This window comes from Harpia harpyja, chromosome 13 (genome assembly GCF_026419915.1).
Source record: "Harpia harpyja isolate bHarHar1 chromosome 13, bHarHar1 primary haplotype, whole genome shotgun sequence".
NCBI lineage: Eukaryota > Metazoa > Chordata > Aves > Accipitriformes > Accipitridae > Harpia > Harpia harpyja.
In genome coordinates, this window is record NC_068952.1 from 15590375 (window position 1) to 15615297 (window position 24923).

General features: G+C 38.6%; 1 protein-coding gene across 4 annotated transcripts in view; it reads right to left on the reverse strand.

The window, feature by feature from the left end:
* The window catches only part of THADA (THADA armadillo repeat containing), a 171908-nt gene that overhangs the window by 124378 nt on the left and 22607 nt on the right, over window positions 1-24923 (reverse strand). For all 4 annotated transcript variants that reach the window (XM_052805700.1, XM_052805699.1, XM_052805701.1 and 1 more), the window contains 5 exons: window positions 19648-19757; window positions 11272-11404; window positions 8226-8339; window positions 6977-7099; window positions 6209-6300 (listed from right to left, as the gene is read on the reverse strand). In XM_052805700.1, coding sequence (XP_052661660.1) covers window positions 6209-6300; window positions 6977-7099; window positions 8226-8339; window positions 11272-11404; window positions 19648-19757 — 572 coding nt within the window. The remainder of the gene's footprint in view (window positions 1-6208; window positions 6301-6976; window positions 7100-8225; window positions 8340-11271; window positions 11405-19647; window positions 19758-24923) is intronic.

Consider the following 24923-nt stretch of genomic DNA (forward strand, 5'->3'; position numbering starts at 1 on the left):
AAAGTACATGTCAATTTAGGAGAAAAAAGAAATCAACTCGGGCTTTTTAAAAGTTAATTTGGTTTTACTCAGTGACCTTCAAGTCTGCAAGCAACCACTTACTGAGAAATATTGAACACTCAACTTGCAATAAAAACAAAGCACACAGAGGGCAGTCATGCATGTTGATGCCTCACAGCCACTAGTGCATCTTCAAAACTTGCTCGTATCTACATAGTTTTCATGTTATTATAATTAGAAAGATAAGTTTCTCCTTTCCAACTGCTTGAAGTTATTGATAGTCATCAATATTTACAGCTATCAATGAAATAGACTTCAAGAAGTATTATGTAGATGGCAATTAAATTTGGTCCTTTCTTTTCAAATATATCTAAACCAACATTGACAACATGGCAGCATTCCTACTCGGTTTCCTAACAGCATGACTATTTACTCCACAGATAATGTGTGTTGACAGCTAAGTATTTTTCTGCATACAGATTTTCCCTTCACTAGAGTCTAAATACATAGGAGTTCCCCCCTTCCCAAAACACAAATATATACATATATACACCAGTTATTTCGTGTAAAAATCACCAGGTTGCACTGTACCATTTCAGCCTTGCATTAAAGACTGCTTTTTAATCAAAGAGTTGAAGTTTTTGCTTCCTGGAACCTCTTCCACCAAGGTGAGAAGCTAAGGGAATTCTCCCCACCCCCATCCTTTCTTTTAACCCCAGCCTCTACCTGAGGCCATTGGTTATTCTTTCTGAGGACATTGCAACATTTATATTCCAACTCAATCTATTTTCAAATAAGCCAGGATGATCCTTTTTTATTACTGTAAAGACTAAAGCTTGTCCTAAGTCAAATGGCAAATTGCCTGAAAGACAATTTCTGATCATGTTCATCCTTTAAAAAAAAAAAAAGATAAAAGCCAGAAATACCAGGTATTTGATAAGAGTCTTGTCTAGTAACAAGCAATAGCAGCTTTAATTAGCATTGGACTACAGACCAAAAGGTCTCCAATATATATATATGTGTGTGTGTGTAGAGCACTGCAATACAGACCAGTGGTCTGTAGTCCAGTATTACATATAAGCATATATAGTGCATATACAGACAATATATAGGCATATATATATGCGTGTGTGTAAGAATTTGGGTGAAAGTATCACTATTACTACTGTAACTCATTCGGGCAGAAGAGAATTCCTCTTTGATGAGAAATTTAATTACATTTCAAAATTAATTTCAGTTAACTTTATATGTAAGTTATTTTGACGTTCATGGACAGATCTGCATTAACTATCACAATATATATTCCATTTTATTTTTAGAATCTCTTCATCTCAAGACATCCTAATTTTTCATGTGATAAATGCTGGAGCCTACAATCAACTAGAGCAAACATTTACTTTAGATGATTTGCAACCTGTAGCAACACTAACAGGAAAAAAAAAAATACCCGTGAAAACAACAGAATTATTAAGCATAGACCACACCCCAGCTTCTTGAAAAGTACCTGGAATCAGCAAATCTACATTGTAAATTCACTGCACAAGAAAACTGGAAATGGCTATTTAATCAAAACATGAGAGGCAAAACTCATCGGCCTACAGAACTCCCTGCCGCTCAGTCCTACTTCAATCGCTTTGCATTAAACCAAGTGTAGTACTCAGGTCTTCAACATCCCCCTCAGAGTGGTGCTCCCGGAGCGGCCGGGGCCATGGCAGCCCCCTCTCCAGAGGCGCTGCTTGGGCCGAGGTCAGGCCCAGTGCAGCCCTGGCACCGCCAGCACAGGAGCAAGCGCTGAATGGCAGTGGGGCTGGGGAACAGGCCGCAGCTGATAGCATGCTAGCCAGGCAAATTAGGATACAGACCTAGCATCCTCCAAGTATGAAGTGACTGGCTAAACTAACATAATTACCTGTGCTGTGAAGGGCTTAAAGAAGGGGTGATTATTTTCTCTAAAGCACACTGTGGTGTACCTATGCAGAGCACACTTTCTTTAACCAAATAGAAACAGGTTAATTGCAAAGACTCCTTTGTAAACCTTCCTCACTACTTTGTATTTATGTGGCTAGAATTTCACACCAAGTCTTGTAGATTTGAAATTATCATAACATTTAAGAAAATTATATTCCCTAATGAAGTATACAAAAACTAAACTAAACCAACCCCCCCTACAGGTAAGTGTTAACAGGACCATTTTTAAACTGTCAATATCTGGAAATCAAAGTATCATTTGGCCAAATACACACCCATGTCTGTATGTATACACACAAACACACAAACTTACAGCGGCAGTAGAAGTTTTGATACAGCCTTTCTCAGAAAGAGAGAACCCAGAGAAAATTTCTGTTTCTTTCTTTTCACTAGAAAGTTCAACCTGTATAGTTGCATGGTCCACTGTAAACAATCTTCACACAACTTCTCTCTCTTCTACTTGCAAGAGCTGCACACGTTCGTTATTTTTCAAGTATTAATTTTCCAATTCATTATTTCCTTGCCCATGCTAAAATTAAAAAGATGCATCAATATTTAATGAAAACAGAATATGATTGCATGTCCTGTAGAGCATGATGTAGAGCAGTCCCTTCAAGTTTCCAGCAAACCCTTAAGAGTGAAGTTTGGCATCAGCCCAGCGTTCTGGTCAAGAAATCTCTCTCCTTCACTGCCCCAGTTCTCCACTCCACAGTTGTATCAATACAGCTGCTGATGCAAACACGTTGCAGACGACCCAAAGCAGAGCCCCACCGACAACTGAACCAGCACAACCGAGCACTGGAGCCATGATGTGTAGTTGTTAATTCCTTCGACCCATGTCTCCTCAAACTGCAAACCAAGTTTTCAGAGAACGGACCTTTTCTAGCATAATCTAGTATTGCCTTGTCCTCAGATTGAGACAGACAGTTCTGGCTGACCTTCCTAATACCCTTTCAATGACCACAAAGCCCAGCTCAACATGCTTTCCTGCCTCTACTCTCCAGTAGGCATGGCCACTGCAGATGTAACTTAAAATGTCTGTCAGCAGAGTTAGGCATCTTCTCACTCTCTTTGTCACAGAGTGAGAGGGCCCTTTCACACAGTTGTTCAACTGCAAACACCCAAAACAACAAAGGGATGTTTGGAGGTAAAAATAAAACAAAACTAAACCCCCCCCCCACCAGAAATCAAAACAAGAACCCAAACCCATCATTCTTTTACATATGCCTGGAAAAAAAACAAATCAGGTTGCTGATCAGACATAGGTTGTAGTTCATTCAGTCATTGAGTCCAATGCTTCACAACTGATCAAGACCTTCAAATAATGGACCACCACTGTGTTGTCACTACATAAACACCCTAGCTGCACGGCAATTATAATGTACAAAATTAACATAAATAGGGAACGGAACATAACATCAGCAGACTAAAAGCAGCAAAAGACATGATAGGCCTATAAATTTTGTGTAAAGGATGCTATATGTGAATTTTTAGTGGAGATAAGAGAAAGAAAGGGAAACATAACACAAAGTATGTTAAAGAAACACAGCAGTGGAGGTAAGTTACCAGTACTGTTCCAACAAAGCTTTCTTCTGGAAATCTACACAAACTCTCCACCACCCCAAGTGTATCAGTTTCATAGGAACTCTTCTTGAGAAAACAACCTTTCTGGTTCCATCCTTTTTTGGACAAGATGCCCAGAATAGCCCAGCAATAAGGTAACTCCCCGCTGGCACAGAAGAGACAGATTTAAACCCCTAATCTAAAATGAGGCAAACTGGAAACCTATGCAAGGTCCTAATGGCAGCATCAGAGAGTTGGTCTCTGTCCACAGACAGGCTGCCACTTACTGCAAACAGAACACCCTGCAGGCAACAGAACAAGCTGCTCAAACCCGGATGACTTTCACACAAGCTCCTATAGATGCAAGTTGCTAAAATGCTAGTGCTTTTGAAATAAACTGCCAGATTTAGAAGTGGGGGGAAAAAAATTACTTTAATATATGAACTCTGTTCCGGCAAAACACTAAACAAAACAAGTTTAGAGCTCCCGAAGAGAAGCGACCAAGTGTAGCTGCACCCCTGGGATGTGCCTGCAGGGAGCTGTGCAGCAACGGTGACACCTCGTGGTGCCAAACCACTGAAACACAGAGCTCTTCCCAAACACAACCTACCTCAAACCCACCGGCGGGGTTCAGAGGAAGAAGCTTTACAAACAAAATAGTCAAACAACCTCTACATCATTCTCCTTCTAAACCAGTATCTCCTGCAGAGATAGGAGTCAGAAACTTGAAATAAAATCTCTACCTGTTTTCATACCTCCTGTCTCACTGGTCTGTCTTTAGAAGTTTTCCCATTCCCTGTTTCATGGTATTGACGACTGTATGTAGGAAACAGTAGGACTGACTACATACAACATTTAATGCAAAATTGCTAAATGAATAGATGAAGAAAAAGAAGTCAGCCCAGCTTTAACATCTTTTGGTCAAAATGACTACAAAGAAATTATGGTAAACAGGAAGGTTCAGAGAAGCAAGTGGACAGTGCCAGTTACATAAAAGTTAACATTGTTTTTCATTAATTCATTTCAACTATATAAAAGTTTACTTTCCTTCATTCTGGTATCTCCCATCCCCAACAGATGCTCAAATGCATTAATTTCTGCAACTTCACAAACAGAAATCTCAGGTTACATATCTCATCACACCACATGTATTTGAGAAGTCAGTTTGCCTTCCCACTGCAGAAGTTAGCGTGAAGTTTTTTCCCTAGGATACAAACTTAAAAAAAGCTGAGGTACATATCTCTTTCAGTGAGTGCTCAATATCAAAATTAAAAAAACAACTTTAAATGCTGTTATAAAAACAAAGTGAGAAGGCAAAAAGTGAGAAACGCTTTTATTGCTCTGTTTGGGTTTCAAGGGTCATGGGAGTGAATTCCAGGTTTGGGCAAGAAGTGATTTGGGTTTATGACAAAGCATGGGTAATTTCATGCAGTAGGGGAGATGACACTTCAAATCGTTTTTGGGGGAACAGTTATTTTCTAGGGGAAATCTCCCTCCAATCTCCCACCTGTATTTCTTCCTCACATTCATACATGCATAGTGACTAATTTTTCAAGTGACACCTGATATTATTTCAAACAGCTAAAATGGCACCTATCACCTAAAAGATGAAAGACTATCATCATCCCAGGACATTCAGTTTCTCATAATGTGCATGAAAATTATATTAGCTACATAGATCAACACTAAGGAACCACTGTATACTGAGTAAAAAAAAAAAAAAAGTAGAATTTTTGAGGGTAAATCATAACAATTGCCTTCTTTCAGAAATTGCATACCTTGTCCATGATTTGAAAATCCATTAGGAAATTGTGAAAGGGTTACCATAATATCCATAGTGTGACCACTCTATGGCCCCACAGACTTACCCAGGAGTATTTTTTTAATGAGTTTATTCTGCATCCAGGGTTATTTTCCCCTACTACAGCAGGAACCTCAGCTACAGAGCACAGGGCATGGGCATGCTTCATTTGCTGCAGAAGCTAAAGGAAGGGGCTGAAGGCCAAAGAAAACATAGGGGTGCTTGTGCACTAACTGGAGGGCGCAGAGAAAAAGGAATGTTCAGGACTAGGGAGTTTTAAGAGTCAGAGGAGAATTGGTTTTACATAAGAAAGTGAAACAGTAGAGGATCTGGAGCAGGACTACAGAGTTCAAGGGCAGAATCCCTTGGGAGAGAAGCAGCTTCGCAAGCTGCATTTTTCAGAGCTTGGAGGAAAGAGACATGAAAGAGGGACAGGGTGTTCTAGAGTAAGAAGACTAAAGGGAAAAATCTCAAATTAGTAGAGGTTAGATTACCTCCACGCCTGGTCTAGAGGTAAGGGAACACACGTGAGACCATTGCTTCTCTTGTCCTTCACCCCTCTCTCTTTGCTGTCAAGAGCAACAGGGCTAGTTTGTGACAAGAGAGACTGGGCATTTGAAAGAGCTGCTGGTACCAAAACCTCTCAGCAACATTCTCCTTCTGTGAAACTGCACGCGAGTACAAATTAACTCTCAGTGCTTAACAGCAGATATTTTTGGCCTTACCACTTATTTCCTGGCAGCACAGTTTAAGCTAAGCTAGATGTTTTTGTAACATCATGATTCAAATATATCCATAAAGCAAGCAACATTTTCAAACTGTTGTTGGCTAAGGTTATGTTTTGCAAACTTACAATTGGTATCAAGTGAAGCTTACCTATTTTTTTTTGAATTTTCATCTTTCCCTCTTTTAACCCCAAAAATTCTTGTAATCAGAGCACTAAAAAGAAGTGTAGATGAATTTCTTACCTAAAGGAAAAAGAAAAGAACATGAACATGAAATGTACTAATATTTTTTAAATACAGCCACTAATGTACAGTTGAAAAGAAGAACAGCTGAGTGAAGGACAGAGCATGCCTACTGTTCAGAGGTTAGCACATTGAAACAATTAATTCAGAGCACCTTTCCTCTTAATCAAGATGGCACTAATAGAAAGTTCGGATTTTTTGGAGATGCCCATCTTTAATATAAGGAATACATCCAGATTTCTAGTGGTTCAAAGTATTCACCTTTATACATGGCAGGTCACAAAACGTTCTACCTTAATATACCATATGGAATACTATCTTTCACTGACAAGCAAAGTAACAGTGAGAATGAATGTAAATGCACTCCTTCCTATCTAGGTGCACTGACTCAAAATTTAACACCCAGATACATTTTTATCTATAAGGCAATCGTTGTCCCTACTTTTTGTCAATATCAGCACTTCACATTACAGAAAAATGAAACAAAACCAAAAAACATGACCAAAACTATGGCTTTTTTGCAGGTCTACGTTATTCTTTATCATGCCTTAACATATTACACCATGTAACATTCAGGAGATCATGGTACTGCCATTTATAAACATGACCAAAGCTTCACTGAACATCACCACTCTATCCTGTTAAATTAGAGAGGCAAAATTAAGAATTAACTTACTGCCCAGACAGGTGACGTAAAACCTAGAATTGCTACTTGTATTCCATCTGCAACATAAGGCATGATGTTTTCACCTAAACGTGTATCCCTAAACAGTGCCCGAAGGATATTTAAAGCATGAACCTGTGGGGGTAGAAGAAATATAAGAAAAATATATATTAATTGGAAAATATCTTAATGTATGTTAATTACAGCAGTGAACATGCAAAATAAAAATAATCCCTATGCACATTTACACCACTTTATTTCCATATTAAATACAAGAATACTGCTATTAAACACATACATTAAAACGGAGCAGCAGTAAACACTGTTAAAAACAGTTACAGTTTAAAAATATATTCCTCTAACAAGTACAGTCCAGGCACTGCAAGTGAAGGCCAGCATTCTTTTTTCCTTAGTTTATCATGGCTGTAAAAATAACTTTCAAAATTTAGAATCATCTTTTCCAACGTTCTTGACATGCTGTAGATACTGTGAGAAAAAATAAACTACAACACACATGAGGACAATATTAAGCTAAAACTGACAGTCAAGCTTCCTTCACCATATGGAGCATTTTCTGATATTTCTCTACTCTCTGTAGGGGAAGGTGGTAATATGCATAGCTTCACAGACTTTGACAAGGCTACATAAATTTATACCAGCAGAAGATCTGGCAGAGCCATTAGAACATACTTCTATGTACTGTCAACAAATTATGGCTTGCACTTACAAACAGAAAGATTAAGTATTTGATAACAACATTTTGAAGATAAAGATCTTGACTTTAAAGTAAAATGCATTCCAAATGTATATATTTAAGTTTATAAGTTAGTGAGTATGCATAAAATCACTTTTCATGCAGTATTTTACCGCATAATGATATATGCAACTCATTTATTTACTCTAAATGTAAACAAATGCTTTCTTGTTAATTTTCTTGTAAAAAGGAAATTGCTCATCTATTTGTTTAGAAGTATACTACAGGCAGAAATCCGATCATATAAATTCAAAATTAACGTGACTGTATTTGCTGTACTAGAAAAAAAAACTATGAAATTACACCCAATCCATTTTTTAGTATCTTATGCACCTGCAAATTCTAGTGACTTCATAACTTATGCACATGCAAACACATTTTAAAATCTAGCTATAGATAATAAAACCAAAATATCCTTATTAAAAACACACACAAATTTCCTTAACTGTTTGAAGTAACACAAACACTTTTTTGACATTTGCCTTCTGATGAGAGGCTGTATTTTACCTGTGGAATTACACTTGGTGATTCATTCAAAGGTGCAGCCAAAGATATCAATTCTTTCATTGTCATTTTCAGCAAATCTGTTTTGCTCTTCTTTGGTTCTGAAGCTAACAAAGCCTACAGAAAGTTAAAAAAAACCAATCAGGTGTTTCTAGCCATTTTTCTTTACTACCAGTTCTGCCATACATTCCTGTATTTACCATATTACACAGCCTAGCTACTGACCATACACAAGGACTACAGAAAAAATTGCAAAAAGTTTCAGTTTTACCTCTTAGTTTTGTTCAAAGCCTCTTAGCATGCAATGTTTCAGTAAGGAAACTTTGCTTATACACTATCCATCTGCCTAAGAAGATTTGCTTGTATATGATGGATAATAATTTATCACCCACCAAAAAAAATCATTGTATTTATTACAGCAAAAGTATGTGCCATATTATACATACTTACACTTCCTAGAACAGACTTTTTTTTTAGTTTAACAACATAAATATTTAAGATGACATAAGCTGGCCAAAGAATAAATCCTGGTTTGCAAAACAGGATAAAACAAGCAGCACATTTTTAAAAGGAGAAAAGAGATGCATCCATATCCAAATAGTAGTTCAATGGGTAGGACACTCAACTGAGATGAAAATACTCTAATTTAGTCCTCTAAAATTCAGGACTGGAGTTAAAACACTCTTTCTCCCTCTGTCTAGTAGCTCTTGTTGAATTTGTCCAACTTAGTACAAATGGATAATCATAAATCCCTTACTTCTAATAAAAAATGATTATCCATTTGTGTTTTGGGGCCCAGAGTTCAGCATCAGTTCAAACAAGATATTTAATAGTACTTTACAATAAGAACAACCAAATGGATCAACTGTAAGCCAAATGAAGTATAGAGGTTAGGCAGAAACTCAGAAGTAGTCACTGTCAGTTTATCGGTACCTTTAACAATGGGAGAAACAGAGAGGTAAGGGGGAAAAAGAAGTATTCATGAAGTATAAAATAAAGGAGAATGAACTGAAGACTAAAATTTCATACCCTAAAAATGTTAAAGCTGTAACTAGTATTTTCCCACCATTTCCTCACCCACTAATTGGAGCTGCACCTTTGTACTATTAGGTAGTAATATTTCTATTTTAAATGGGTCATTTAAAATGCTCATAACCTTAAAAATTACATATTATCATTAAAACAGATGTGGTTTAGCGGAACAAGAATAAATGTCGCAAGAAGCAGATGGCAAAGAGACCACACTGAGTCTCAATTTTGTGCATTAATAAAATAACCTTACTATAGTACTGTTAAGATATGCATTACAACTTGTATTTTTATCATTTAAATGCAACATGCTATTTAAGGCTTAATTCATTTCACCAAGTGCTACGGGCACATTCAGAACTACTCCCAAAGAACACTATTGCCTCTCTTTACAATAAAATTACAATTTGAAAATAATTATTTCAGACTAATCCCAAAGTTCATTTCAAACCTACTCATTAATTGACTAGACTAACTTCGTACTCTTCCAGAGCTGTCAAACTAGAAGCATCTGACCTGTTTATCCAAACAGCTATGGCTCACAGCAAGCTTTGCCGTATGGACTCAGTAATGTAGGCCAACTGCAGACTACACACGTTTACTGCAATGGGGTACCGTTGGGTCCACCTAGTCCTTACATTAGGCAATGTAACTTTTTACATGAAAAATTGATTCAAACATGTTTGTTTTTTCACATTCTCAGGATTAACGCTAGCTAATGCCCACTGGATTCAAACTCTGGTGTGAATGGGGAAACCAGAAGACATGAAATCACCAAATTAATTTTGCAGACAACTTAAAGATCTTTCCTTTTTATATCTGTATCTGCTGAAACTGAAAAGAAGAAATGTCTCCAAAACCAACGCCCTACTTCTGATCTCTGCTGCCTAGCACACACGCATCTAGCAAAGCCAGGAGCAGGCTGTAACTGACATAAGAGAGATCAGACAGAAGCAGGCTGCCTCAACTTTCTCAGGGCAAACTTGAAGTGGAAAACAAGCAAGATGAATTATTCTGGCAGGGAGAGCTTGCTCCCAGCAGTCCCTTGGATTCTTGGAACATGCTTGAGACTGTACTTCAGCGAGTGGAGAAAGTTATAAATTGTGTAGTTAATCTTGGACTCCTGTCTTAGAAAACTGGTTGAACATTAAAATGATGGAGATTAATTTAGGGGAAGGCAATCATGGCCACTTTAAGGAGCGAAGGAATGGAAGCAGGATAAATGTAATCTGCAGGGCCAACTCTGCAGTGACTGACGCCACAAGGATGCAGATGAGCTGCTGCATACTACTGTGAGACACTCAGTAGGAGGTAGTACTTCGAGCAGAGACAAAACGCTGCCAGCCAGCCGATCAGCCCTCAGTTCTTAACTTGGCAGAAGCTGGAGACTGGGATGTGTGTAGCTGATGGTAACATGGGGAGCAGGAAGACTGCGGGAGCATGGCCCCACACTCACGGATATAAGCCTTCAGTAACCTACTCATTCATTGCACCCGAGACTGTCAGTCAACACCAGTTAGTGTGACTCTCTTTCTTGATCCTGCTTTATTACTGTTGAGTGGACTTCCCGAGTTCTTTGTAGTATTTTCTAGGCCACCATTTTACAATTCTATGATGGTCTGTTCATATTTTACCACTCTCCCACTTCACATAGAAGCAGCACAGAGTTACATGGTTAACAGAGCCTTACTTAATCTGTGAATTAATTTATGAATTTGCCAGGATTATTACAGTGGCCACACAGAGCCTAAGCTCAGTCTTTTGAAATGCTATCTGAATCTACCTCAAGCCAAAAATCTCAAGAATCAATAGAACTGCAACACTAAACAGCATCAAACATGGTTTAATTAACATGTGACAACTTGGTTGCACAAAGGCAATAAAAGTCTGTATAAAGACAAGTAACTGTTTTTAACCAAAAGGGGTTGAAGTAAGAAAAATAAATAAATACATAAGTGTATTCACCAGAAAGGACATAAAAAAAAAAAATTAAGTCAGAGGTAATAACATTAGTTGGTACCTGTATGTAGAACGGAATTCCTGCACTACGTCTGGTTGCACATAGTGTAGACGAAGGATCACAAGATTTAATTTCTTCTAACACACCGCTTAGCCACTGCGCTGGCATCTTGCGCAGACTCTCACTGTTACATCTACATGAAACAAATAATAAGAAACATGAAACAAATACATAAGAAACTAGGACAGAGTCAAACAAAGTGTTTAGTGACCTTAAGAAATATTTCTTACTATATGTGAACATCTCCAAGCATATATGCAGATTTTTTTAAGAAAGAAGACAGAAATTAAAAAAATAATTGTACATTTTTCCAATGTTGGTACAAATTGTATTAACCATACTTATTAAGTGCCACTAGGAAAAGATATTTCACTCAACAGAAAACAGGATTCTGTGCTTCAGCACTGCAACTGTTCTCTTCTGCCAAGAGCTATTATCCTGTTCTGGAGAAGAAAACAAAGACATATGCACATCAGTCACTGTGTAGGAAGTGACACTTTACAAATTTATATCTTTGTTGTCACACAGTAGCTGATGCATGACCCTTACATTAACTAACATATACAATTATGTTTTAAAGCCATACAAAACAAAACTGAAGCCCCTCACAGTAAGTATGTATTATGTAACTACTCCTGCAAATCTCCAAGCAGTAGAAGGAATAAAAACCAAGACATACTGCTCTTTTTAAAATACTACATTGGTCAAACTTTTGATAAAGCACCTGAATTGCACTCCTATCATTAAATACTCTTCCTCTGCAGTTATAAAACACAGCATTGCCTGAAAGCAAAGAACTTCCAAGGACAAGGAGAAGTAAAGTCTACTTCAATTGCTGGTGCTGATCAGTTCAATGAAATATACCATATCCAGTGTGCAAGACCAGCTCTTTAATCTTATGTCAATGTTCCAAAAGGATCATTCATTGTTACGAAAATTTCTATTAATGGGATGTTGTTATTAAAACCTGTCACACTGGTTTGACACATGATTCAGAGTAGAAGAAAGAATTAATCACTGTGGTCAATACAACTGCAATTATCTCAGCTATGCAGGACTTGCCTTACCTAAAAATATAAACTATAATTAAATTAATGATTAAGTACTGACACCTTCCAGTAAGACTACAATCAAGTTTTCTACCTAGGTGACTGAAATAAAGAATTTAAAAGAAAAGCTAAAAGGCAGCAGGTACTGATGTGAAAGCCAAAATCTAATGGAAGGTCTACATCTACCATCTCCTTCTTTACCCTCCTCTCATTAAAGCAAGAATTTAGGCAGGCTACTGAACAACAAATGAGGCTTTAATCTGTAGTGAATCCCTCCTTTCCTTCTTTTACAAAATAAACAGAAAATTAGTAATGCAGAAAACAGAGGTCACAAGAAGTGCCAGACAGGTCAGCAAAAGACACAGCAGACTTTTTACTCTTCAGTAATTCCCTTAGGATTTCCACCACAGGTTTCCTACACTGCTGCCAGGCCTTCTCCCCATTTTTTAAGGGCAACACCTCTTCAAAACAGCAACCAGCGTGCAAATCATCAGTCCAGAATGCAGGAGAAACATGGCTTCACAAGGGGTATGTCATCTCATACCACAGCATCAAAAAAGGCGCTTCCTGCCCCAAGCATGTGACAGAAGCAATCAAATTACTCTGGAAACCAATGGCAAGTTCTCTTTTCTTTGACTTTTCTTTTTCTGTTGCTGACAATTAGCTTCCCCTGCTTACTTTCAGGACATGTTCCTTTGCTCACTTTTGGGTACACAAGGAGGATGGAATTCTAAGGTTGAGACCACGCAAAACTTCTCATGGATCTCCTCTGTGGGTCTCTGCAGCTAGACTCTACTTCGCAGTTCTCTTCACCCACATCAACACGTACTGCAAAAGCTACTACTTCTGATCATGTCTGCAGCTGGTCTTACCTCCCTCGCTAAGCAGAATTTAAGTATCTTAGTTTAGGCATGCAAAGAACAGTGCTCATCTCTCTTCAGTATGTTATCTTAGTAGTAAAACAAATATCCCACGAGACATATTCACATCTGCTGTTGTGCAGAACACCACAAAGTAAAGCATTAAGGAAATATTTAAAAGTTGCTACGTAGCATACTGAATATTTTATTCTTAAGTAAACTGAGGGGGTTTTTCCCTTTCAGTAGTAGTAGAAAGAGGAGAAACACACTGAAATCCAATAAACTTCAGACTCCCTTAAAACTGTATTGCTTTGATCTTGCCACAAGTAATTCTACCTTGTTCGGTCACCCACTAAGGCACTTTTTTTTTTTTTTTTTAAAGGTGAAAGAGTTATTGCTTTAAAAAGTTAGAAACATTAGAGACTATTGACTTTGCAATGGAGATGACTACTCCCTTAAATTTGGCAGCTCCATCTCCTTATGGTCTGGCAAGAAGAATATTGTCTTAAGAAGCAGGTGGCCCTGAATTTTAAGAATAAGTGAAGCTTTACAATGTAAAAATGGTGGTCTCAAGCTCAAATGTCATTTTCCAGAATGAAAGAGTAATTCTTTTTACCAGATCAAACAAATAATGTTGATAATTAAAATATAACACAGTAACTTGATACACAAATTACTTAAGATGCAGTACAGCAAGTGTTTTTCCACAAATTTCTGTCTGTCCGTCTACCGGTTTTAACAATTTCATACATGCCCAAAAAGCCCTTTCTGTGGTCAGTATCAATGAGTACAAAAAGCCTGGCAATCCAAAGTTAAAGCTAAACCCCTCTCCCTAACTCATATGGCTGTATTTTCTCCCATCCCAAATTAATGGCGTGTTAAGAACAAAGGGTTGATCTTGGATTTGGCCTTCCTGGATGTCAGTGGTTTGTGGCATAAACTTCACATGACCAGAAGCATTTTTTATACATGGGTATATCCAGAATTCAGTGTTTCCAATCACTGTAATCAGTCTCTACCCGGGGAAAAAGGGGTTTTCTTTCACCATTTTTCCTCTCTCAATAGACCTGTAGTATTATTATTTTCACATATGTAATGTGATTCCTAGTCTTTATAAAGGTAGTCTCCATACTGCCCCAGCACTTCTCAGACAAATAAGGAGACGAGAATCTAGCCTCAGAAACACATTCAAGGTGTAAATCACCCTAGAAAGTGTCTACTTTTGAGAACAACTCCTCTGAAACTACAAAGTCCTTCCACTTGCATCCTCGTTTTCATAGCATCTGCTCTAAATGAAGCAAAATTTTCCAAATTATATAGGTGCACTGAGAAAGGTGCTGTTTTGAGGCTTCTCTAGCAGTAAAGCAGAGCAGAGAGAACCTTGGGTGGCCTCAGAATTTCAGAGAGACAGTATCATTACCCTATCTCTCTCTTTCAACAAGCAGGGAAAAAACAAAGGGGGGAGGAGAATATGAACAGAGTTAAAAATTAACATGTCTTCGAACTGAGCAGTGCCTTAACATTTTATCTTGTACTTCATTATATAGTGTTCTTCCCAACCTTACAAGCATCACAATACATAAGAACAGGTTTCCCCCCTCACCCCAGTTTATTTCTCTCCATTTTAGACTCTTTCCTTCACATCTGTGATTACACTTTTGCTGAGAAGTTAGTGATAATTCTAGTACATTTCACTATAAAGTCCATCAATTATTTTTAAATTTTAACTTTTACAAGAAGTCTTCCTAGCAGACTGTAGGGGCCTGGGAAAGCAAAGAGAGTCACCTCAGAGCAACTAAATGAGTCAGCAGCAGAGTTTACTGCAAAGAATTAGGAGGGTCTTCTCCCAGTTCCCCAGTAGAAATATTACAGAAGATCTGACACTGACTAGGTACAGATGAATAATTTCCACTGATAGTGGATTAAACATTTGTAAAACCAAAATGGGGTTTTTCTTTATCATTACTGTTTTCCAGAAAACTGTATGATATGGTCCTAACTTGCTGCATATACATAAAATTGTGTTCACCAACTTAAATTTAAGCTCCAATTTGAACATTTAAAAATGTTCAAAATACATTATTCTGAAATAAACACATTGGGCTGTATGACACAACTCTTCCTAAACCTTCCCCTTCCATTCTGCAACTTTAGTGAAGCAAAGCATTACAGCCATAGATGTGGAACACCACAATTTTGAGATTTCCAGAAATCTTTATGTTCTACTTGATCTCTCAGAAAAGCTTCACCAAATATAACAGAAGCAAAACAGGCAAAACACCATTTGTAACAGAGAAATTGTTTGGGTATTTATAAGGATTACAGGAGATTCAAGTTTAAAACAGATGCCCAGAGGCTTCCAGGTACTTTCCCTAACCACCATGTTATCGGACCAAATGAGCATTTGTAATTTCTCAGGGCCTATGACAGGAACATATTTCTTTATAAAAAACACTGCTTGTTTCATTGAAATGAACATTGCTTATTTTGTGACTGTATGGTTTTCTGAAGGTGCAGCCACAGACAATATTAAGCAGGCATGACAAAGGGAGCATTACAGCCCCAGAAGAAATATGAACAGGGAAAAGCAAGAATGATAACTTGCATACTTAGAGCAGACTCAGCAATTTACATCCAAATGTCAAGACGGAGATCAAATTTCAGCAGGTTCATAAGAAACCTCTGTGGAGGAAAGATTTTTCTTTCACCACTAACTCAGGTCTGAATACCATTGCTCTGTCTAGAAAGAAGTCTACTCTTGGTTCTTACAAAGACTGGTATTTAAGGGTTGTATAGCTAAAAGCAAGCTCAGATGGTAAATATTACAGCATATAGTTTTAAGAAAATATTTGGCTATAAAAGTGAAGGACCATATGCAACTGGAGTCTTTCATAAAACCATGGGAAAGGGATTTGGCACAGTCTTAGTGACAGATTTTTCACTGGGTCTTAGAATGAATTAACAGTGTCAAGGATGCTTCTGTAGGTCTTGAGTTCAATTCTGTTCAACAAGGTATCATGTTTAAGCTGTATATTACCATAAGGTGCCCCAGACAAAGGCTTTCTCCTCTGGTATTTGTGGATGCAGCAGTAATTTAATATAGATTCTGGTACACACGCTTCAAGACTGTGAGCCTGGCAGCTATGGAGAGAGGTAGGCCAGTTTGGATTTACTTGCAGAGTGGAGCTCCTCAGCTGTAGCAGGCTAAATGGAAAGACTCCGGAACAATCAACAGACCTGCAGGGCAACTACATTCACCGAGAGACTCGCCTGTTCTGGAGAAGAGTCCCAAGATACTCCTCGTATCCCAGGAGTACCAAACCAAAGAGTCATTAGCTATTCTGGTATCAGACTCCTTTCTCCTTCATTTTAAATACAAATATTAGCCTTGAGACCCATATTTCCTGGCAAACATCTTCTTTTGTTCTTTCACTGAAACAAATGTATTTCCACAGCGCTGCTCTCTGGTTCTTGTAAACTGGCTTTTGCCAAAGGAATGCTTGCTCTACTTGAAATGCCTTAACTTTAAAAATACCAAGCAGTATGTATCATCAAAAAACTGTTTCGGAGAACTTAATTCAGAAGAGGAAAATTACTTAAATATAAGCACTTTTTTTTTTTTTTTTTTTAATGATACGTACATACTGCTTAATGTTTTAATAATTTCCAGAGAAACAGAGTTGTCTTGAGCTTGGCTCTTCATTTTACAACATAATATAGAGCTGCTCATAAGTGGATTGTGCTCCATTAAATACAATGGCAGAAAAAGGGAAAGGGAACAAACATCAGGAACCTCTCTGAAGTCTGGGTAGATTTGTTCTACTCTATTTGCCTCAAATTTTAAAGAATTTTAAAAACTGAAAATCGAAGAAAAACAGCTACTCTGTCATGTAAAGAGTCCGCTATGAACTGACAGAATGTTTTATATCTTTTCCGTATCTCCTGCTGTTTAGTTTGCCTTTCCTATAAAGTTTGTTCTAGATAGTCCTGCATATTGACAGGCTAATGAGGCTGTACCTGTTTGGATCACCCCCTTTCTCCCCTCAAAAAGGCTGGTGGTAGTAAAAGGTTTTTGGTTTTGTTTTTTTTTTTTTTTAAAGAGTATTACTCTGATGGCCAGACTCTCTTCAATCTGATGGGAGGAATAAATCCTTTGAAACTAAAGTATATTGCACAACTTAACCGTGGAATTTTTTTTACATCAACACATTTATATTCACATCCAACATACCTAGGGATAACATTCTTTAATATTCAGCAATTGTTTCTATGTATTCTATACTGTTAACAGCTTATTTTATTTGGAATTCTATATTAATTTAATGAATGTTCAAAGAAATGCTGCCTGACATGAAAATAATAGCTTTCGACACAACGTGTTTTGATTTGTCACTGTATGTCTCAAAAGACGACCAGTGCCTTAACTTGTTAATATTTTGTTATCTGAACTTATTTCTGCCTTTGGAAAAAAGCAAGTTTCACATACAAAACTAAGTTTAGATAACAATACAGAAAGTCTTAAGTTATGACATCAGAAGTCTGCAAGAGAAGCACTGAAAAGAATGAAGGATTTTGCTGTTGGAGTGGGGGTTGCTTTTTTTTAATTTAAAAAAAAAAAAAGACTATTGCAAGTGCAGTATCCAATTCAGGAGACTGAATGAAATAGTGCATAGTGTGCTAAAGTATCTATAAACAACAGCCAGAAGTATGCAGCAGACAGCAAACAATGTTTTGTACTTGACTTGGAAAAATCAAAAGTATAAAATCTCTGCTCTGTAGCCCATTCAAATTAGATTCACTAACTGATGTGACAATATAACAACTTCTCTAGGAAGTTGCCCAGATAAGTGGGACCACCTCAACTGTTGTCCATGTTAGTAAGTTTCCAGTCACTCATCTTGGCAAGCTTTTTCTCACTCACTGTAGGAGCTGCTCTCTCAATACTCACAGCACTGAAAATAGAAAAGATCTAGCCCAGCAGGGAAGTTTATAAGAAGCCAGTACAAAAGGGTGCCACTGGGCGATCATCTGATACATCACCTTAAAACTTGCAGAACCAAGTTTTCATAGTATAGAAAAAGAACACATTTACACAAACGTATATAATGTATATAGACAGGCAAAAAGATAAGCAAGAACACTATCACACGTCAGTTTCTTGTTTTCCTTTTTAAGTAAATAATCAAGTGTAAAATAAGGTTGTGTGAGCTCTCAACAAACTACTCAGGCCGATTTAAAATGCCTCAGATTGCTAGCATATAAAAGGAAATAACGTACCGACAGAACCATCGCTTATACTTTAACATCTCACTGGCATACAGAATGAAGGCCAGAATGTGTCAAACACCAATTTCTGCAGCAGTGCTGGTACCTATATGTAGCTACCCCACTGACTTCCCATACTAGAGACCAACCCCTCAGTTCTGTTGGGAAAACTGTCCCATGAGACACACTGTGAACCTGGTCAGGCAGCTGGCCTGTACTAAAAACACCAAAACTGTTTCCATCACCAGATTTATTTTTACTTTAAAAAAACCCAAAAAAACAAACAAAAAAACCCCAACAACAACAACAACAAAATAAACAAAACTACCCCTTTTTCCTTCCTCCACACACCCCAAAATAAACAAGAAACAGATCAGTGCCTCAAACTGGCCCACTTGGGGCAAAAGAGGAACATTGGTTACTTAATCTGGCATTGGTGTGAAAATACATGTACTTCAAATAGAAAATTTGACTGGTCTTTCAAAAAAACAACATTTAAAAAAAAAACACTAAAACCCACGAAGTCAGATTTTGGTATGTCTCATTAAAAACTGGATATGATATAATCACTATATATCACAAAGAAACATTACCAACACTTGAAATAGGTAACTAAGCATGTAATGGAAATTCCAGTGCTCTTGTCCAGACCTCAGGACAATTCTGCTCATTTAGTTCTTCTAAGAAAGTATAAAGTTACAAGGGGAAAGAAAAAAAAGTTAAAAAGATTGCATATCACATCTTGTGATGCACTGCCAGGTAGTCTTCCAAATGTCAGAATACACAACTCAGTGACAAGTAATAAAAGTTTCCAGGAAGACATCCTGGCTGAAACAAAAAGTCTGGCATTCATTTTCATAAAGGGCTGGGGAAGGGGGGGCAGGAGGGAAGAATTCTACACTCCTGCTTTTCCCAAGAGCTTTTGAGAGCTGTTCAGTAAACTAACACACCAGAAATGGAGAAAAATACAGCAAGCATTAAATGTCTGTATCATCTCTCAATGCCTAAGCACCATCTCTAACCATATGTACCACAGTCCAAGTCACAGACATCATGTAACTAATGTCATAATCATGCCTACACTAAACTCGAATAAAATCCACATGAAATCAAGGATTTGCTTGCGCAGCCAGTTTCAGGATCGATGCTAGAGTTTGGTAAAACTATTATATTAAAAACATAGTAAGTTGCCCATCTTCTACCTGGAAAGCATTTCCGTAAGTTGCACAAAGCCAGCGTATGCCAATTCAAATGCACCCCTGTGCCTCGATTGCAGCAGATGATGTTTAAAGTAATCCCCAATATTTTGAACCTAAAAAAGAAAGAAAGAAAAATGCTATTTGAAATTATATATAGACAATTCATTTATATATGCAAGATACTTCTGCTATTAAAAGCAGCAATCTTTCCCCTGCTTGGAAAGTTGACTAGCAAAAGCAAAAAGCAACTAGAACTCCTATCATAAAAAAACCCCTTACTTTAAGGATAACAAATATTATATTCAAATTTTCAGGTTAAAGGGATAGTGCTATGTCCTTAAAAAAGGCCAAAAAAATAAAGGACATAAAATTAGCTATTTGTCCAAGAGGAACACACTCAGATTTTAAGAGAAAGGGACAACTATGATTTGCAGAGGAAACAAATATAGAATGCTTCTTGTTTGCCTTCACTCTTACCTAAAATCCCAAAGAAAATATCTACTAACTCATAACAGCAGAAACAAACATCTACAAAAATATCTGAAAAAGAAAAATTCAAACTTCAAAAATTGTGCCAAAGGGAAACAAATCTACCTTAGCTATTTTTGAGGCTCTAGGATTCTGCATAATTGCTTTGACTACTAGAAACAATTTTAAAATAAAAAAAGGTGTTGGATGTATGTAGTAATGAGAGATACATTTAAAAGTCTCAAAAAGCTAAATGCTATAATTAAACTTTCACCAACAGTTACTTTCTAGAGATCTACTAGGATACCAAGTTTTTAAAACTGTTTGGAAGCTTACAAGTCCACACAATCTCTTTCTACAAAAAGGAATGCTTTTTTATTTTTTTTTCTAAGTTTCATCAACTTTAAACATCTAAGTCAAACTTCCAATATAATTTGTTTAAAACACATCGCATATACTTAATTCTATTATGCAAAATTTTCTTCAGGAGTATTTCCTAAGACTTCTTCAGCAGAAGGTTCTTCAAAGCTTTTATATAAAACCAAGCATAAAATCATGTCAAGTTTCTTATAAAATTCTGCTTATTGTGTTGTTTATAAAATAACATACTTTAATAGTCTGACAAGTAAATAAGATGTCAGAAAAGTTAATGTCGTATCTAGCTATACGGTTTTCCACCCTACTGTTAAGTAATTCATATTACCCAAGCAATAAGATTACAATAATTAAAAAAAATAAAATTGGAGACTAAGTCTACTTACTATTTCCTGCAGCTATAACCCACCTAATGTGAAACAAACAATAATTGGAGATATTTGAGCTAAAACGGTTACTTCTCTGAGTGGATTTTAAGCTAGTTTATGTACCTACAGGGTTTCAGCTTTCTAGCCCAAAAGCAGGAGTAAGTGCCCTTTTTTCAGGAGGAACTGACCCACAGACAGACCAACTCTCCAGGTGTGTAAACAAAACCAAACCAAGAAAACCATACACGTGCAAATCAAATTACTGTCCTGTTCCACCACCACCCTTACATTTTTAGAATAATTCATGTGGAATTTTTTCCTTGGGGGGGGTGGGGTGGGGTGGTGGTGCTACATAACTTTCAACTTCACTGTTTATATTTCTGAGCTTTTTGCAACAGCCACATTGACTACAAGCTTACTTCAAATTGAACTCTGATATATTCATTTCCACTCATAGGCTAGAGTTTGAAGAGAAAAAGCACTGCCATAACTCAGTTCTCGCAAATGACATAGGACTGTTCCTGAGGCAAGTGCGTCAGGATTGATTCTTATCTAACAGCATCGTGCCACCCATGAGCGTCCAGCTTTCCTGTATCATAAAACCAGTATTTCATACGTAAGGATGGAGAACAAGTCAAGGAATTCACATTTTCTACAACACCACAAAGATGCACAGCCTGTAAGAAAAGTTTGCACAGGAAATAACACCCTGGTTCAAGTTAAAATATTCAAATATGGAGTAGGGAGCAAATATCTTAAATATATTTGATCATCTTGGTCAAAAACCTAGAGTACAACAGGTTAGTCTTACTAATGCAACAATCAACAATTTACAGCACCATGCCTGCTGCTGAGACAAAGAATCTCAGTATTCAAGACAAATTCTGTACAAGAGGTTCCAAAAGTGCTCTGAGAAACAGTTGGTACATTTGTGCCTCCATATGTTATTCTCCTAGCAATAAGATGCCACTAAAGTAGGGTTCTACATTCTAGAGGGTATTTTTTTCAAACCATTAGGAGAAGATGGCTTTAAACCCATAAAGGACTGCAAAAGCATCTCACAGTTAGAAACAACTAGTAGCTAGTGAACTATTGCCAACTATACTGAACTCCAGAGGAGATAGACTGATTACATTAAGAACTGTGGAGAGATGGTTTTTTGGTGGGTTTGGGGTTTTTGTCTGTTTGTTTTAAATTCTTCCTTGAATAGAACAAACTCCAAAGGAGCAATGGGAGCCACGCTTTTGCACTGGTGGCACAAATAAGTAACACTTATTGAGTGTTGTCTGTACTGAGGGTTGTGGGTACTTAAAAGTCTTCTAGTGTACTTCAACGTTCCACCACAAAAGCGCTCTCTGATTGTTGGGTTAACACAGAGACCCTGGCACTGGGACAGTACTGTCTCTACTTCTGCTGTCTGTTTCTTTTCACTTTGGTACAGAGTTCTGGCAAGCTTATCTCCTAAAATCATCTTGAAACTTCACAGGCAAGATAAACAGGAGTTTCAGGAAGAACTAAAATTTCCTCCAGGCTTGGAGCATTGTCTTCTGTCTGATTTGCAGGTCATGTAACAAAATTAACATTCATTAGGTATCATTTTGTTGATTACATGGTGGTCACTAGGATATGATACTGGTTTTCTTGATTGTCTTAACGGGCAAAGCTTTGAGCCTGCCATCTCTGGACTTTAAAGGTCAGATGGAGAATGAAAGGTAGAATATGTATTTGAAGAGAGAGATTCCTCCAGATATACTAGGCACTTCCTATGTCTATTTTTAAAGGCAAAGCAGGCATCACAAAATGGCTTAGGCTTTGAAGACTACCAGTTCAAATACAGTATTTTGAGACTCCTCTATACACACACACAATCATAGAATCGTTTAGGTTGGAAAAGACCTTCAAGACCATCAAGTCCAACCATCAACCATGCCTACTAAACCATGTCCTGAAGTCCCTTGTCTACGCGCTTCTTTAATACCTCCAGGGATGATGACTCAACCACTTCCCTGGGCAGCCTGTTCCAATGCCTGACAACCCTTTCAGTAAAGAGATTTCTCCTAATATCCAATCTAAACCTCCCCTGACGCGACTTGAGGCCATTTCCTCTCGTCCTATCTCCAGCCACCTGACAGAAGAGGCCAGCACCCACCTCACTACAACCCCCTTCAGGTAGTTGTAGAGAGCGATAAGGTCTCCCCTCAGCCTCCTTTTCTCCACACTAAACAGCCCCAGCTACCTCAGCTGCTCCTCATAAGACTTGTGCTCAAGGCCCCTCACCAACTTGGTTGCCCTTCTCTGGACACGCTCCAGCAGCTCAATGTCTTTCCTGTAGTGAGGGGCCCAAAACTGAACACAGTACTCAAGGTGTGGCCTCACCAGTGCCGAGTACAGGGGAACAATCACCTCCCTGCTCCTGTTGGCCACACTATTTCTGATACAGGCCAGGATGCTGTTGGCCTTGTTGGCCACCTGGGCACACTGCTGGCTCATATTCAGCCGGCTGTCAACCAGCACTCCCAGGTCTTTTCCTGCTGGGCAGCTTTCCAGCCACTCTTCCCCAAGCCTGTAGCGCTGCATGGAGTTGCTGTGACCCAAGTGCAGGACCCGGCACTTGGCCTTGTTGACCTTCATATGATTGGCCTCAGCCCATCGATCCAGCCTGTCCAGATCCCTCTGGAGAGCCTTCCTACCCTTGAGCAGAACAACCCTGCCTCCCAACTTGGTGTCGTCTGCGAACTTGCTGAGGGTGCACTCAATCCCCTCATCCAGATCATTGATAAAGATATTAAACAGAACTGGCCCCAATACTGAGCCCTGGGGAACACCACTTGTGACCTGCCGCCAACTGGATTTATCTCCATTCACCACAACCATCTGGGCTCGTCCATCCAGCCAGTTTTTCACTCAGCGAAGAGTACACTTGTGCAAGCCATGAGCCGCCAGCTTCTCAAGGAGTATGCCATGACAGTGTCAAAGGCCTTGCTGAAGTCCAGGTAGACAACATCCACAGCCTTCCCCTCATCCACTAGGTGGGTCACCCGGTCATAGAAGGAGATCAGGTTGGTCAAGCAGGACCTGCCTTTCATGAACCCATGCTGGCTGGGCCTGATCCCCTGGTTGTCCTGCACATGCCATGTGAGCACACTCAAGATGAACCGCTCCATAATCTTCCCTGGTACCGAGGTCAGACTGACAGGCCCGTAGTTCCCCAGATCCTCCCTCCGACCCTTCTTGTAAATGGGTGTCACATTGGCATCTCCATACCAAAGAGCTGAAGATGTTACAGTCAGTGCACACAGTAGCATTTAAATGCCATGCAAACCCAATCTCGTACTTAAAAGACAACGTGCTGCTTTTGGCTAGGATAAAATTGATTTTCTTCATAGTAGCTAGTATGGGGTATGTTTTGGATTTATGCTGAACACAGTGTTGATAAATCCACAGGGATGTTTTCGTTACTGCTGAGCAGGGCTTACACAGAGTCAAGGCCTTTTCTGCTTCTCACCCCACCCCACCAGCGAGGAGGCTGGGGGGGCATAAGGAGTTGGGAGGGGACACAGCCAGGACAGCTGACCCCAACTGACCAAAGGGATATTCCAGACTGTATGACATCATGCTCAGCATATAAAGCTGGGGGGAAGAAGGAGGAAGGGGGGGCATTCAGAGTGATGGCGTTTGTCTTCCCAAGTCACCGTTAGGCGTGATGGAGCCCTGCTTTCCTGGAGATGGCTGAACACCTGCCTGCCCATGGGTAGTGGTGAATGGATTCCTTGTTTTGCTTTGCTTGCGTGCGTGGCTTTTGCTTTACCTATTAAAATGTCTTTATCTCACCCCACAAGTTTTCTCACTTTTACCCTTCTGATTCTCTCCCCCATCCCACTGCAAGGGAGGTGAGTGAGCAGCTACCTGGTGCTTAGCTGCCGGTTGGGGTTAAACCACAACAGACGAGGAAAGCGCAAATTTGATATTGTCCCAACTTCCTAGTAACACACACACAAACAAAAAGTATCAAATGAGCTGCTTTTCTGCCGACTTCTCCTACATAGGTACATACCACAACAGACAGCG